Source organism: Oncorhynchus kisutch, linkage group LG4 (genome assembly GCF_002021735.2).
Source record: "Oncorhynchus kisutch isolate 150728-3 linkage group LG4, Okis_V2, whole genome shotgun sequence".
In the NCBI taxonomy this organism is placed as follows: domain Eukaryota; kingdom Metazoa; phylum Chordata; class Actinopteri; order Salmoniformes; family Salmonidae; genus Oncorhynchus; species Oncorhynchus kisutch.
The window spans coordinates 46,963,198-46,978,788 of NC_034177.2; the positions used below are offsets into that span (position 1 = coordinate 46,963,198).

At 43.2% G+C, this 15,591-nt stretch overlaps 1 protein-coding gene across 1 annotated transcript in view; it reads right to left on the reverse strand.

Moving 5' to 3' along the window:
• Positions 1-3,932: 3,932 nt before the first annotated feature.
• The window catches only part of LOC109889611 (terminal nucleotidyltransferase 4B-like), a 50,046-nt gene continuing 38,387 nt past the window's right edge, over positions 3,933-15,591 (reverse strand). Inside the window, exons 9-12 of the mRNA XM_020481173.2 lie at positions 11,813-11,916; positions 11,497-11,666; positions 11,052-11,198; positions 3,933-6,411 (exon numbers count right to left, since the gene is read on the reverse strand). Of these exons, the coding sequence (XP_020336762.1) occupies positions 6,232-6,411; positions 11,052-11,198; positions 11,497-11,666; positions 11,813-11,916 (601 nt within the window). The 3' untranslated portion in view covers positions 3,933-6,231. The remainder of the gene's footprint in view (positions 6,412-11,051; positions 11,199-11,496; positions 11,667-11,812; positions 11,917-15,591) is intronic.

Below are 15,591 nucleotides of genomic sequence, written 5' to 3' on the forward strand. Positions count from 1 at the left end.
AGACTCGAAAATGAGCTCAAATCCATCCTGTTTCAATTGATCATCCTTGAGATGTTTAAGTCCACCTGTGGTATATTCAATTGATTGGACATGATTTGGAAAGGCATACACCTGACTACTGTAGGGTTTGTCACATGCCCCGAATACAACAGGTGTAGTAGACCTTACAGTAAAATGCTTACTTACAAACCCTTAACCAACAATGCAGTTAAGAAAAAAAGTGTTTAAGTATTTACTAAAATTAACTGAAGTAAAAAAAATAAAAATAAAAATAACAGTAGCGAGGCTATATACAGGGGGTACTGGTACAGAGTCAATGTGCGGGGGAACAGGTTAGTCTAGGTATTTGAGGAAATATGTACATGTAGGTAGAGGTAAAGTGACGATGCAGGGATAATAAACAGAGAGATGCAGTAGCTTAAAAATGGGGGTGGGGGGACGACTACAATGCAAATAATCTGGGTAGCCATTTGATTAGGTGTTCAGGAGTCTTATAGCTTGGGGGTAGAAGATGTTAAGCAGCCTTTTGGACCTAGACTTGGCGCTCCACTACCGCTTGCTGTGCAGTAGCAGAGAGAACAGTCTATGACTTGGGTGGCTGGAGTCTATGGCAATTTTTTGGGCCATCCAGCTTGGCCCCATTGATGTACTGGGCCGTACACACTACCCTCTGTAGTGCCTTGTGATCGGAGGCCGAGCAGTTGCCATACCAGGCGGTGATGCAACCAAGCATGCTCTCGATGGTGCAGCTGTAGAACTTTTTGAGGCTCTTAGGACCCATGCCAAATTGAATAGGCATTGTCGTGCTCTCTTCACAACTGTTTTGATGTGTTTGGACTATGATAGTTTGTTGGTGATGTGGACACCAAGGAACTTGAAGCTCTCAACCTGCTCCCGTACAGCCATGTCGTTGAGAGTGGGGGCGTGCTCGGTCCTCCTTTTCCTGTAGTCTACAATCATCTCCTTTGTCTTGATCACATTGAGGGAGAGGTTGTTATCCTGGCATCACACTGACAGCTCTCTGACCTCCTCTCTATAAACTGTCGGTTGTCGGTGATCAGGCCTACCACTGTTGTGTAGTCAGCAAATTTAATGATGGTGTTGGAGTCATGCTTGGCCATGCAGTCATGGGTGAACAGGGAGTACAGGAGCGGACTGAGCATGCACCCGAGAGGCAACCGTATTGAGGATCAGCGTGGCAGATGTGTTGTTACCTCCTGGGGGCGGCCCACCTGGAAGTCCAGGATCCAATTGCAGAGGGAGGTGTTTAGTCCCAGGATTATTAGCTTAGTGATGAGCTTTGAGTGCACTACGGTGTTGAACGTTGAGCTGTAGTCAATGAATAGCATTCTCATGTAGGTGTTCCTTTTTTTCCAGGAGGGAAAGGGCAGTGCGAAGTGCAATAGAGATTGCGTCATCTGTGGATCAGTTGGGGCGATATGCAAATTGGAGTGGGTCTAGGGTTTCTGGGATAATAGTGTTGATGTGAGCCATGACCAGCCTTTCAAAGCACTTCATGGCTACAGATGTGGGTGCTACGGGTCGGTAGTCATTTAGGCAGGTTACCTTGGTGTTCTTCGGTACAGGGACTACGGTGGTCTGCTTGAAAGATGTTGGTATTGCAGACTCGGTCAGGGACAAGTTGAAAATATCAATGAAGACACTTGCCAGTTGGTCAGTGCATGCTTGTAGTACACGTCCTGGTAATCCGTCTGGATTTTTCAGTGGCAGGGACTGGGTGACTAGTCAGGATCGAGGGAAAGATGAACGGAGCAAAGTGCAGAGAGATCCTTGATGAAAATCTGCTCCAGAGCGCTCAGGACCTCAGACTGGGGCAAAGGTTCACCTTCCAACCGACAATGACCCTAAGCACACAATGAAGACAATGCTTCGGGACAAGTCTGAATGTCCTTGAGTGGCCCAGCCAGAGCCTGGACTTGAACCCGATTGAACATCTCGGAAGATACTTGAAAATAGCTGAACAGCGATGCTGTTTATGTGGTGTTAGTGTGAAAAATAGGGAATTAGCTAGGGAAACTGACAGATAACGTTATATTGCAATACTGACTAATAAAACTCACATTGTGCTGAAAAAACATCATAATATAGGTCTTCAATCGTTTGGCTGCTGGTTTCATAATTTGATTCAGGTCTAGTGTGACTGAGGCAAAAACAATAGCTAAAGTTAGTGAGCTAGCAAGCTAACGTTAGCCAACTTTTGGCTAGCTCTAGCTAAATGGTACATCAAGTTTACTTGTTTAAACCGGACAAAAAAGGCTACAAACATTTCCATACACACAACAGCTGTTAGAAACTGCTACATGGTAGATAGGTAGGTGCTAGCTAGAACTGTCTGTAGTAGCTATTAGCTAGCTGCTTGTAGTTCATTCACTTCAGTCCAGAGGGGATGAAACATTAGCTAATGTAACATGTCACTTGCATTACTAGCTCAGCACTAGGAATACTTTTTTTCTTCTGTCAAACAGTAGTTATCTTGCCAGCTAGATCAGTCAACCAAAGAGTTGCCAGTTTCTGCTCTGCTTGCTTTTACAACTCTGAGAAAAGGTGCAACAGACAGCAGCTACCTCTGTTCATCTCTCCAATGCTGGTCCAACACAGAAGAAGCTTTGCCTTCACACCGCCTGTCTGCACACTCTGCTCTGTGGTGTCTGTGCGGTCCTAAATCCAGACGGCTGAAACCGGAAAACAGCCTACCCGACCTCTCGGAGTTGTCCACTTAGTCCTAAATCCCACCAGTGCCGAGTTTATCACAGTGTAATGATAAAACTGAGGGACCAAAAGGAATGTGGGGGGGGGGGGGGGGGGGGGGTCACGTCCCCCGGTCCCCAGTCAATGTTGCGCCCTGAAATGAACTTAGCTAATTGCCAATGTCTGGCGGGGTCTGTAATTATATTTAGTGTATCCCTTAATAAAAAATGACCTTTATTTGAAAGAGTTAGCTAGCTGGCCAGCTTGTAAAGTGGCAAATTAAAGTAGCCTTTTCTGTTTAGCTAGCTAAGTCAGCAGCTAGCTTACAAATGTGCTAAAATTAATTGAAATAACATTGAAACTTTATCTAACCCCACCGCTACCATGGGGCAGTCTTTTCACAACTTTGAAATCAGCAAACCGCTCGCCCACATGTGGTCTGCTGTTGTGAGGCCAGTTGAACGTACTGCCAAATTCTTTAAGACCACGTTGAAGGCAGCTTACGGTAGAGAAATAAACATTTTCTGGCAACAGCTCTGGTGCACATTCCTGCAGTCAGCATGCCAATTGCACGCTCCTTCAAGACTTGAGACATCTGTGGCATTGTGTTGTGTGACAAAACTGCACATTTTAGAGTGACCTTTTTATTGTCCCCAGCACAAGGTGCACCTGTGTAATGATAATGCGGTTTAATCAGTTTCTTGATATGCCACACCTGTCAGGTGGATAGATTAGCTTGGCAAAGGAGAAATGCTAACAGGATGTAAATTTAAGGTAAATAATTTTGTGCTTATGGAACATTTCCTGGATTTTGTTTTTATTTCAGGTCATGAAACCAACACTTTACATGTTGCGGTTATATTTTTGTTCAGTATAAATACAATCTAATTGTATGAGTAGACCCTCACGCAGTTGAATTTTACGGTATTATAATAGCCTGCACAGATTAACAATATAGCTCAATGCTATTTAAGATGCAGGTGTCACGCAGACGTTAGTCAGTTGTTGGTATCACGACATGTCAGTCAGACGTTCAATGGTAGGCATTCAATGGTATCTCATTCGGCTCTTCTCACTCGCGATGCTGTTCTTTGGTGCACAATTTATACTTTATTGTAAAATATTTTATGTCATCAATGGGAGAGTTGTGGAAAAACTTCAACTGGGGAGAATGTTTTCAAAAGAGTGCTAAATGGGACATGTACACGCAGACAGACCAGCAGTTCTTTCAAAAGTTTATTTTAATAATGAGAGACTTACATTTTCCCACTTGCCACTTTTACCCGCAGGGTTCTTGACATTTATATCTATTCATCTTCCACAAAAATATAATTAGCTAAATAATATCAATAATCATATGAAAATACAACTTCAATGCAGGGATTGTACACTTGCTGTAGACAACGCTAAGAAAAGATAAGGAAAATTACCATTCAACAAAACAGCTTTACTGTTCACAGCAATAAAACCTTTTCCCAACTTCAAATTCATTCATGGTTGGAACGCGGAGAGAAATGTTGACTGGTATAGAATTGACAATGGCATACTGAATGTAAATAATCATTTTGTTGACTTCTAGGATGTTTGATGGTGGCTCGTCTGATTGGGCAGTGAACACATGAACAAATTTGCCGTGAAAGACAAAAACAGCAAGAAAAAAAAAAATCCTTAGTCAATGAATTTTTTTTATATTCTAATCACATATAGTAAAGAACAGGCAATGGGAAATATGCATTTCTTTTACAATATATTATCACTTGTAAAACAATGAGCTATCATGAAGGTTGGAACAAATGTCTGGACTGCACACAAAATGTTTTGTGAGGACCAATTTCTGAAGAAAAAAAGAAAGAAGAAAATGCTAGGACTAACAGTGGCCCAACCCTTAGTGACATTTTGATGCTGAAATTTATTGGGATGACTCATGTACTGGAGGCCACTGCAGGCTAGTCACTAGCTGGCACAGCCACAGTCAACATCTGATTTGAACCCTAACCCCCAACCACACTGCTAACCTTATCAGAAATCGCTCTGCTTCCAAGACGAGATTCATCCCAATAAACGTCAACCTGCCATTTTGATAACGTCAAAAGTAGTGCTCTTGTTGAAACTTTATGTAACTTTTTAAAATGAATGCAGTGTGTAAGGTGTATAATGTTCTCAATTAACAGTAGCACAATTTATTTGCACCGTCAAAGTTGGGCCTATATTCTTTAGGCGGATCTGAAAGGATTAGATGGGTGAAAGTGACTTGGGAAGAAGCTGCACTCACCCTCGTTAAAGGCTTGGAGGAACTCACCCTCGTTAAAGGCTCGGAGGAACTATCACCATATTGTTTACATCCAGTCCAATCATTTTATATAAAAGCCAGACAAGGAAGAAGTAAGAGCTAGAGAAAAGGGCTAGAGACAGAAATTGAACAAAGCCAATGACTTTCAATCAGTGGCCTGAAAGCACCGGATACGTAAAAGCAAAGTGTTAGACACCATTTCCAAAACCATTCTGGGGGGTAAGACTTTTAGAACAGAGGCGTCTGAGATAGTCGGCACAAAATGTGCATCTGAACCCTTTCTTACACACGCATACAGGCTATTCCTAACCTTTCCATCCACAGGGCGTAACATTTATAGATTCATATAAATATACTAAAAAAATAAATACATAAACAAATACAAATCATTTTGTAAATAGGCAAAATAGTGGAGTACTGATGTTTTCATGTACAGGAAGTTTGCAAATTGCAGATATTGTGGCATTTTGTATTCTACCAGTAGGTACATTAGACTGTAAGATATTACGGTGATTAAACAGTATTGTGAAATAGCCATTGAACAGATCATTACAAAAATCATCCCCTTTATGCACGGAAACTGGTCCATTTGGGCTGATCCCTTGGCCTGATCCTTTCGTGATCTTGTGCTCTCATACATGGTACTGTAGTAATCTATTTTGCTGATGGTTGGAGTTGGCACTTAGAACCCACACTTGGACCAGTCCAGGAGAGATGGCAAATCGATATTCATTTTAATTCAGCTGGTGAAAAATATACAATCCCTATCCATTGTTGTTTTTTTGTTGTCTCACTCTAACCTCCATTTCGCCTTTTTAAATAACATTTTGCTCTACTTTTTCCATTGCAAATGTAGATGAGTTGCTGAAATACGTACATTTTCAACAACTTGTGTTGTCAGTGCAAGCATTTTGCCCAATATAGCAATAATATCCATAGTTTTATACCATACATTTTCCCTTGTCATTTATGCTGTAAAGTTTAACTGCCAGTATAGACCCAACCAATGCACCAGGGTGTATTGCCACTTCATAAAGTACAGGAACAACTGTTCAGGCTCGACGACCTTCCTCCAATGGGCAGTGTGTTCAAATTACAGAAAGACTATGCCCTCAAGACGAGGATAGCGTCAATCTGCCCATTCAACTAACAGAAAAAGGAGAAATCTCCTTCCAACTTGGCTTTAAAAATATCACGACCAAAAGCCCTGGTAAGAGTAACACGATGGCATATTATCTACAGAGGTCCTCCACCGCAGGCGCAGGTTTGCGTTGGTGCTGAGGCTTCTTCCTCCTGCCCGTACAGCTCCGCCTGCTGCCTTGGTGGTTCCTGCATGACGACTGTCCTGTTTCTGTGCTTGGCTGTGTGTTGGCATGGCTGTTCTGACGAGACGTCAAACTTTCTCTGTCCACCTGTTGCCAGGAAAACACATAAGACAAGATGAACTGTATTGTCCCCTGATGGGAAATTTGTAATAACATTTAGTGTGACATGGATGGATGTGTGTTAAGTTAACACTAAAGCTTGTTTGATATAGGGTCGTTCCACCAATTCCGTGTCTTTTGAGACATGTAACTTGGTAAAAAAAATACGGGATATCACCACATTTTAACATTGTCATAAAGAGCACATGTTAAACTTTTAAAAAACTCGTATTCCCATTTGCTGAGGTTAAATAAATAAAAATAATACTATAATAAGTGCCTATTAAATGGCAAATAAAGTAACAGGTTGACGATTTCATCTTAAATCAGCCATAAACCCACTTATGAAAAGACGCAATTGAAAGCAAGATTAATTTGAAAGTGTAAAAACATTATAGCCTGTCTACCTATGGGTAACGGGGTTGATGCTCAATTTTCCACCACAAAACACCAGAAAAGGGCCAAAAAGAGTAGAACCAGCTCACCTGCTTTTACACTATAATTTGACTATTAGATGTTTAATGTTGCTTTGAAAAAAAATACCAAATGAAAGTTCAGTTCACATAACAGAGTTGACCTTAAAATGTGGGACAGACGTAAATAAATCACTAATTTCATGAAATAAATAACATTCAGAAATAACTTTGTCAAAGCAAAACTATGGCTTTGCAATGATGGTGAAAACAATGTTATGACTATAACTCCTGTTCCCTGAAGTAGGGAAATTACATACAACATACTATGGGGAGTTGCGCTCTCACTACTTCTGTTGAAGTATCTACAATAACACCTGTCCAGGCCAGTGAAGTCCCCGCCTTCCACAGGTGATAAGCGTGAGGCTCCGATTCATTCCTTCAATTTAATACCGCTCTTCACTGAGCCCAGGAACGGGGGACCTCATTCCCTCCTTCAGGGAAAAGTAGTTATAGTCTTAACGTTACTTTACCTTTCAGTCATTCAATGTCGGTACAACATATTATGGGGAAATAATCACGCCCCATACGGACGCCAACAGATACTAAATGAAAACGCCCCATGGCAGACCACCCAGACCTGACCCTGCCAGATGCGGAAGTCTGGGTATTGCGTTGCCTAGTGACTTTCCCCCAGACCCAGCCGTAAGCATGCTGTGGTCTACACTGGGAGCAGTGACATCCAAGCAATAAAACTCGAAAGTGTGTGGTGATGCCCAACTCCCCGCATCACAAATATCTCTTACAGTCAACACTTTAAACAATGCGCAAGATGCGCATTCAGAAATTGAATAATGTGTCCCTGAACAAAGGGGGAGGGTCAAAAGTAACAGTCGTTGTGGCCACCAGCTGTATTAAGTACTGCAGCGCATCTCCTCCTCATGGACTGCACCAGATTTGCCAATTCTTGTTGTGAGATGTTAGCCCACTCTTTCACCAAGGCACCTGCAAGTTTGCGGACATTTCTGGGGGGGAATGGCCCTAGCCATCACCCTCCGATCCAACAGGTCCCAGATGTGCTCAATGGGATTGAGTTCCAGGCTCGTCGCTGGCCATGGAAATCACGCACAGAACGAGCAGTAAGGCTGGTGGCATTGTCATGCTGGAGGGTCATATCAGGATGAGCCTGCAGGAAGGGTACCACATGAGGAGGATGTCTTCCCTGTAACGCATAGCATTGAGATTGCCTGCAATGACAACAAGATCAGTCCAATGATGTGACACACCGTCCCAGACTATGACGGACCCTCCACCTCCAAATCGAGTACAGGCCTAGGTGTAACGCTCATTCCTTTGACGATAAACGTGAAGAGTACTTTTTGACAGTCCTGTCTGGTCCAGCAACGGTGGGCTTGTGCCCATAGGCGACGTTGTTGCCGGTGATGTCTGGTGAGGACCTGCCAAACACAGGCTTACAAGCCCTCAGTCCAGCCTCTCTCAGCCTATTGCGGACAGTCTGAGCACTGATGGAGGGATTGTGCGTCCCAGGTGTAACTTGGGCAGTTGTTGTTGCCATCCTGTACCTGTTCCGTAGGTGTGATGTTCGGATGTACCAATCCTGTGCAGGTGTTGTTACATGTGGTCTGCCACTGCGAGGACGATCAGCTGTATGTCCTGTCTCCCTGTAGCGCTGTCTTAGGCATCTCACAGTACAAACATTGCAATTTATTTCTCTGGCAACATCTGCAGTCCTCACGCCTCTTTGCAGCATGCCTTAGGCATGTTCACGCAGATGAGCAGAGTTGCCTTCGTAGGATGCGTCTGATGTGATCACCTCACAGAATACAACTCAGCCCATGAAAGCTCCCTGACAATAGCAGAGGATTCCAACACTGGGCCATGGCCCATATGCCTGACAGGGACACCTGAAGTGAGCAGCTGCAAGATGCGTCAGGTGAGTGGCTAGCACAATCTATGTGCCCAGGTTTGCCTGAAGCCCAGCTCTTACGGGCATAGAGGGCTCTGGCAATGACTGACGTAGTATCCTGTTTGACCTAGCAAAATGTGGGAGCACTGTCGTCATAGCAATGTTTCTGTGGTGCAGCTGCTCAGGGGCTACTTCCTCATCGGAGGAGCATGCAAGCTCCGCTCGGTCTACCCCTCCCAACTCCAGGAATAGAAAATAGGGATGGGGTTGCCATAGCACTGGGGGAATGCTAGTAAGCTTAATTCACTGGAAGTTATGCATGATAGCCAAAGTTAGTCAGGAGGCTCTTTAGTCTAAGCTAAGCTAGCTAGCCTCTGACACAGTAAATTTAGAATTACTAATTGACATAGCGCTACTTATACTAAACAAGAGAGCTACCCAAGCAAATCCACCCGGGGGAGACAGGAAAAGCTAGTAGTAGCTAGCTCACCTTGGCAAGTTAGCTAACCAGGCTAGCACGCTATGCAGCATGTGTTAGCTAGCCTGGTCTCGTATGTCTATGTAGGACCGGATCACAAAGGTGGGACCTGAACCCAGACACAGGCAGCGGGGGGGGTGGGGGGGAAGCCAGGAGACATTTGACCCGACATCAGACTCCGCAACACCGAATCATCCGAGGTACGGGCATCCGGGAGAGAATGTCACTATCGGAAACACCAAGGCCCCTAAAGAATGCTACACGATTGTCAACAGAACCTGGACCGCGGACTAGTAGGGGAACAGTGCCAGACATCCCCTAGTCTCACACACAAACTGATTTGAACTAGGGCACCCTGATCATGCACTGAGCAGAGACATACAAAACAACAAACGTGAGTATCTTTCTATTCATTGGGGCATGTTCGTGAAACCAAACCCAGCTTGGTTTTCCTTCGTCGTTTCAGTGGCATTAGCCATCTTACTTACTGCTAAAACCAGGCCAAGCAATTAGAAGATTAACTAATTGTTTGCGATTAGGAAACTTATGAGAACCATACAAACTTCAGCCCACAACATCCAGTGGGAGATCATGCTCTAACACTAAGGGACAGTTTAGTTGGCACAACGAAAAGACAGTCTCGAGTTCCAATTGTTTGTTTGTGTAGCGTGAATTGTTCCTGTTAACAGAGGTGAAGAGCGGCATAATTGAAGGAATGAATCCAAGCCTCACGCTTATCACCTGTGGAAGGTTGGCTTCCAGCGAGGCACAGATTTCATTGTAGATCCTTCAACCGAAGTCACGAGAGTATGTGTTGTACCGAAGTTGACTGGCAAAGAGAACTTGTAGAAATGTCAGGGTTAAGTGTTGTCTTCCTAGAAGTCACAGATGGTGTTGAATTTTGGCCCTTTAGCCAGTCTGATTTATTTAATTTTCCATGTGGCCTATATTAAAAGGGCACTTCACTGAATATAACAGGCCTTAGCTTTTTATTTTATTTTACTGGTGTGATGGCCTGCATCTGATGGTCAGTCTGAGGGGAGGGAGAGAGGAGAATAACGGCCTCTCACCCGACTCACCGTACCTCCGCTCTCACTGAGACAGTCTTCCAGCTGAAGGCGAAACTCAAGTCGCACTGCATTATTTCAGAATCGTGCAGCAATTCAAGTTGCTACTCTTATGAACAGAGAAAGTAAAATATTCCTTGATACTAAAAAAAGACAAGCCTCTGCCTTGAATAATAACAACGCAAACTTATTGAAACACTTTGCTATACTCACTCATTGCAGCTGCAGTACTGGTTGTAGCATGAGTGAAAGTACGGAGAACACACATTTTATGGCTTATAAAAGTGTTGAGCAAGATGACGGTGCTGAATAACAACTTACACATTAACTTAATTTGAAAAAACAGCAGCTCTTTGCTGTATTCATTGAATCTCTCTAGTCAAGTCTGGAAATCTCAGTCTCAATTTGCTGTGCACTAGAGGCTTATTTTTACAACAAATGGCTTGAGGAAACTGTGCAGACACAGTGATCTGAGCTATCGGATTGGCCACGGTAGGCCTGCAGGGTAAGCTCTACTGTCAGACACATGAAATTATTCAAAATGGGAACACTCTGGCTTCCTGGCACTAGGGCTGCTAAATCAAGTGCACCTACCGCCAACAGAGCTAAACGGAAAATAAAATAAAATAAAATAGGAATGCATTTTTACAGAAACGTTTGGTGATCGACTACGGATGCCTTGGAGATCGAGCAGTCGATCGTGACCGACCGGTTGGTGAGCAATGCTATAGTTAGTCACCTACCGTGCTCTTGTTCGAGTGGCTCACGTGGCTTCCGGAAGAGGAACTTGTAGCCCTGTGATTGGTCAATCCTAGGGGGGCAGCTCTGTGTGCGGATAAGCCCCGCCTGCCACGCGGCAACACCGTTTTACAGGGGCTTCCGTCCGAATCCTGGAGGGTTCAGAGCATCCAATCAAACAAGGGCAAAATACAGTTTAACGACAGGTATCTCAAACTTCTAACAAATGAAAGGGTAGATTGCCTAAGGGACCTTTCTGATAGACTAACTACTAGTTAGAAAAATATTTTAGAGCTATCTTTAGAGATTTTACATCATAGTTGCTAAGGAAAGTCAGTACTGGGGCTGTAGGTATTAAGCGTCTCAGAGTATCACTTGACACATACAGCCCCTGGTCTTTAAGGTGCAAAATGTGTGGAGAGAACACGTTCGGTTTCACAAGGCACCCACAGCATCGCTGGAGCTAGCTGATGAAGACTGCGGCGAGGAGGATGATGAAGAGGAGGATGGAGAGGAAGGAGGAGGAGAGGAGGAGCTTGGTGATTCCGCCCCTTCCTCAGAGAGATTATTGTTGCATTCGTACGTCTGCTGAGGCTCCACCAGCAACGTGACATCATTTCCTGTGACATGTGGGAAACAGTAAGAAATGTGGGGCAAGACAAGATTACACTGTTTTGATATAGTGTTGTACTTGGAATGGATAACTGTGAAAATCTATTAAAAAACAATTATATAAAATGGGCTGTAAAATGTCTCATCTCCTTACCGTTTAAGGTCAGGGAGTTCAGTGATAGATCAGCCCACTTCATGGTGATCCAGTCCCTGTATTCTGCCACTTCCTGAGTCACCCGGATTATTCTGCCCAGTATACTGCAGGACACACAACAAACAATGTTACCACAGGTTGGAAAAGGGGACACACGTACATGTGCAATCTTTTTCCCCACTTAATATTGTAACAAAAAATATATACAGTACCAGTCAAAAGTTTGGACACACCCACTCATTCAAGGGTTTTTCATTATTTTCTGCATTGTAGAATAATAATGAAGACCTTAAAACTATGAAATAACACATACTATCATGTAGTAACCAAAAAAGTGTTAAACAAATCAAAATATATTTTAGATTCTTCAAAGTAGCCATCCTTTGCCTTGATGACAGCTTTTCACACTCTGGGAAATCTCTCAACCAGCTATTCCAACAGTTTTGAAGGAGTTCCCACATATGCTGAGCACTTGGCTGCTTTTCATTCACTCTGCAGTTCAACTCATCCCAAACCATTTCAATTGGGTTGAAGTAGGGTGATAGTGGAGGCCAGGTCATCTGATGCAGCACACCATCACTCTCCTTCTTGGTCAAATAGCCCTGTTGAAAAACAAATGATAGTCCCACTAAGCCCAAACCCGATGGGATGGCATATTGCTGCAGAATGCTGTGGTAGCCATGCTGGTTAAGTGTGCCTTGAATTCTAAATAAATCACTGACAGTGTCACCAGCAAAGCACCGCCACACCATCACACCTCCTCCTCCATGCTTCACGGTGGGAAGCACACATGCAGAGATCATCCGCCTCACGAAGACACGACGGTTGGAACCAAAAATCTCAAATTTGGACTCATCAGACCATCTAATGTCCATTGCTCGTGTTTCTTGGCCAAAGCAAGTCTCTTCTTATTATTGGTGTCCTTTAGTAGTGGTTTCTTCGAGGAAATTTGACCATGAAGGCCTGATTCACGCAGTCTCCTCTGAACAGTTGATGTTGAGATGTGTCTGTTACTTGAACTCTGTGAAGCATTTTTTGGGCTGCAATTTCTGAGGCTGGTAACTCTAATGAACATATCCTCTAGAGCAGAGGTAACTATGGGTCTTCCTTTCCTGTGGCAGTCCCCATGAGACCCATTTTTATCATAGCGCTTGAAGGTTGTTGCGACTGCACTTTCAAAGTTCTTGACATGATTCGTATTGACTGACCTTAATGTCTTAAAGTAATAGACTGACGTTTCTCTTTGCTTATTTGAGCTGTTCTTGCCATAATATGGACTTCATCTTTTACCAAATAGGGCTCTCTTCTGTATACCCCCCTACCTTGTCACAGCATAACTGATTGGCTCAAATGCATTAAGGAAGAAATTCCACAAATGAACTTACGAAAGCACACCTGTTAATTGAAATGCATTCCAGGTGACTACCTCATGAAGCTTGTTGAGAGAATGCCAAGCATGTGCAAATCTGTCATCAAGACAAAGGGTGGCTATTTGAAGAATCTCAAATATATAATATATTTAGATTTGTTTAAAACATTTTTAGTTACTACATGATTCCATGTGTTATTTCACAGTTTTGATGTCTTCACTATTATTCTACAATGTAGAAAATTCTACAATGTGGAAAATAGTCAAAGAAAAACCCCTGAATGTCCAAACTTTTGACTGCTACTGTATATTACATTCCATTGGTTGCAAGAATTTTGTATAATAATTTAAGTTTTGAATCTGCCGTTGTTTTGCATATCAGTTCATAAACCATGTGCCATGGACGGTGTCATGCCCTCAAACTAAGGCGCGCTGCCTGCGTTTACTTACAGGCTGTTTCAACTTGTCAATTTCAAATGCTTTTCTAACTTGTTTTATTTCCTAACCGTTCGAATGGAGGTGTGTTCTGCCTCATTAATTCGTATAAAAGTAGGCCATTTCACTTTCATACATTTTTTTGGGCATTTACTGAGCTGAATTTTCCAGCTGGTGACAGCATTGCCTTCATTGTTGTTTTCATAACTACATGATAATAACTTTGGACATGTGTGCGTTTCTATCAAAATTAGTGCCTTATTATGTTATAATAGTTTCTGTATGTCATTTCTACTGTAGCTCACTGTATGTAAGGAGCATCATTTGTGTGTATTCCTTATAACTACAGACACGTGAGGTAACGTTACTTATTTCATAACCGTTATGGTGTTATACACAATTGTCCTTATGTAGCTAGCTACATTCTTCTATTAGCTCTGTAAAACAAATGATAATTGCATCAGAGAAGTATTAGCTTGTGTTGTCCTTTTGAAGCTACCCAGGCCTTATGACTATGGTTGTTTTTCATTCGGCCCGTTTAGCATAGCGCTGTCCTGCCCTGCACAATTGTGGAGCACAACAGCTACCGTTTCTTACTGCTCTATAACTCATATTTCGGATTTGGTCAATACGATGTATTTCTTTTTTTAAAGCAGTGTTATGTTACTTCTTTGTAATATTCTTGTATTGCTATATCCTGACATTGTATTCTAATTACAAAATTATTCCTCTTTATTCTGTACTTTCAAAAACCACACACACAAACCGTATTGGACATCATTTGCCAATATCATAAATGGAGCCGGACATCTTTTGAGGTGAAGATTGAGGACAGCTTTTGTTTGCTAGCGTACCCTCAACAGTTTTAATGGATGAAAACAAAGCAAGAAAACACATAGACGACTATTACATATAGGCCTATTTTATTGAAGTATTGGTGGCGGTTGAACAACTTGTATTGCTAGAGGAGAAAAAAAACTGCAAGAAAAGACCGACAACTTATGAATATGCATAACCCATATTTCATATTCATGCAGTGATTGAACAACAACTGCATTTCCACACCCCACCCCTAAAGGCATAGCATCATAGCAGGTCACCTGTCAAGTCACCTGTCAGGTCAGTCAGTCACTAATTGCTGCAGATGTGCTCAATAGTGCTTGAGCATATGATACTCCCCAAAGCATGGTTGAAACACAGAGGTGTGTCGCAAGCTGAACACATGTACTTTGTCAACCTCGGTTTCCTTCTCCTGGCGCCAGACAGGCAGACTTTGTCGTGCCTACGTGTGCGACTACCTTGAGTAGCAGTTTGAGGGACTTCGTAGGGAAAATGCCGTGCAGCGAGGCGTAGGGGATTGTCTGCAGCAGCACAGCCCCTAGTGGATGGGCGCCGAGGGGTGTGGTGCTCCTTCCAGCAGCGCTCTCTTTACGTTCTCTCTGTACTTTTGGTAGGTAATTACTTTACCTATGGGGGAGAGGGAGTGTGGAGGATGAGGAAAGGGAGAGGATGAGGCAGTGGGTAGGTGGGTGAGATAGTCACTATAATTGCATAATGGAACTGTATGTGAACTACGTCCAATTACAAAAAATACCTTGTTCAGTAATCATCTCACCTGTCAGTTGGCGGTGAACTATGTGGCCATTGAGGGCAGCAGTGTCGATCAGATGGGAAAATATATTCTTATACCACTTGGTAGTTTTCAGAGCGCATTCCACAAAGCTGTTTATCATGTCCGCCTTATCCACGGCCCCCATTTTGAGGTTATAGTCAAGCACACAGTCTGGTTTGATCTTTCTCACTCCAGTCAGGTGATCCACCTTCCCTGTGGCCGACACGGTTGCTGATTGGACAGTGGAGAGGACATGGCCCGTTTATCATGCCACTTTACTGCGAGCTGTTGACCGTTCTCCTTGAACTCCACCTCCCCTCTCTGCATCTGAATGCCGGCGCATCCCCTTCCTGTTCGACCTGA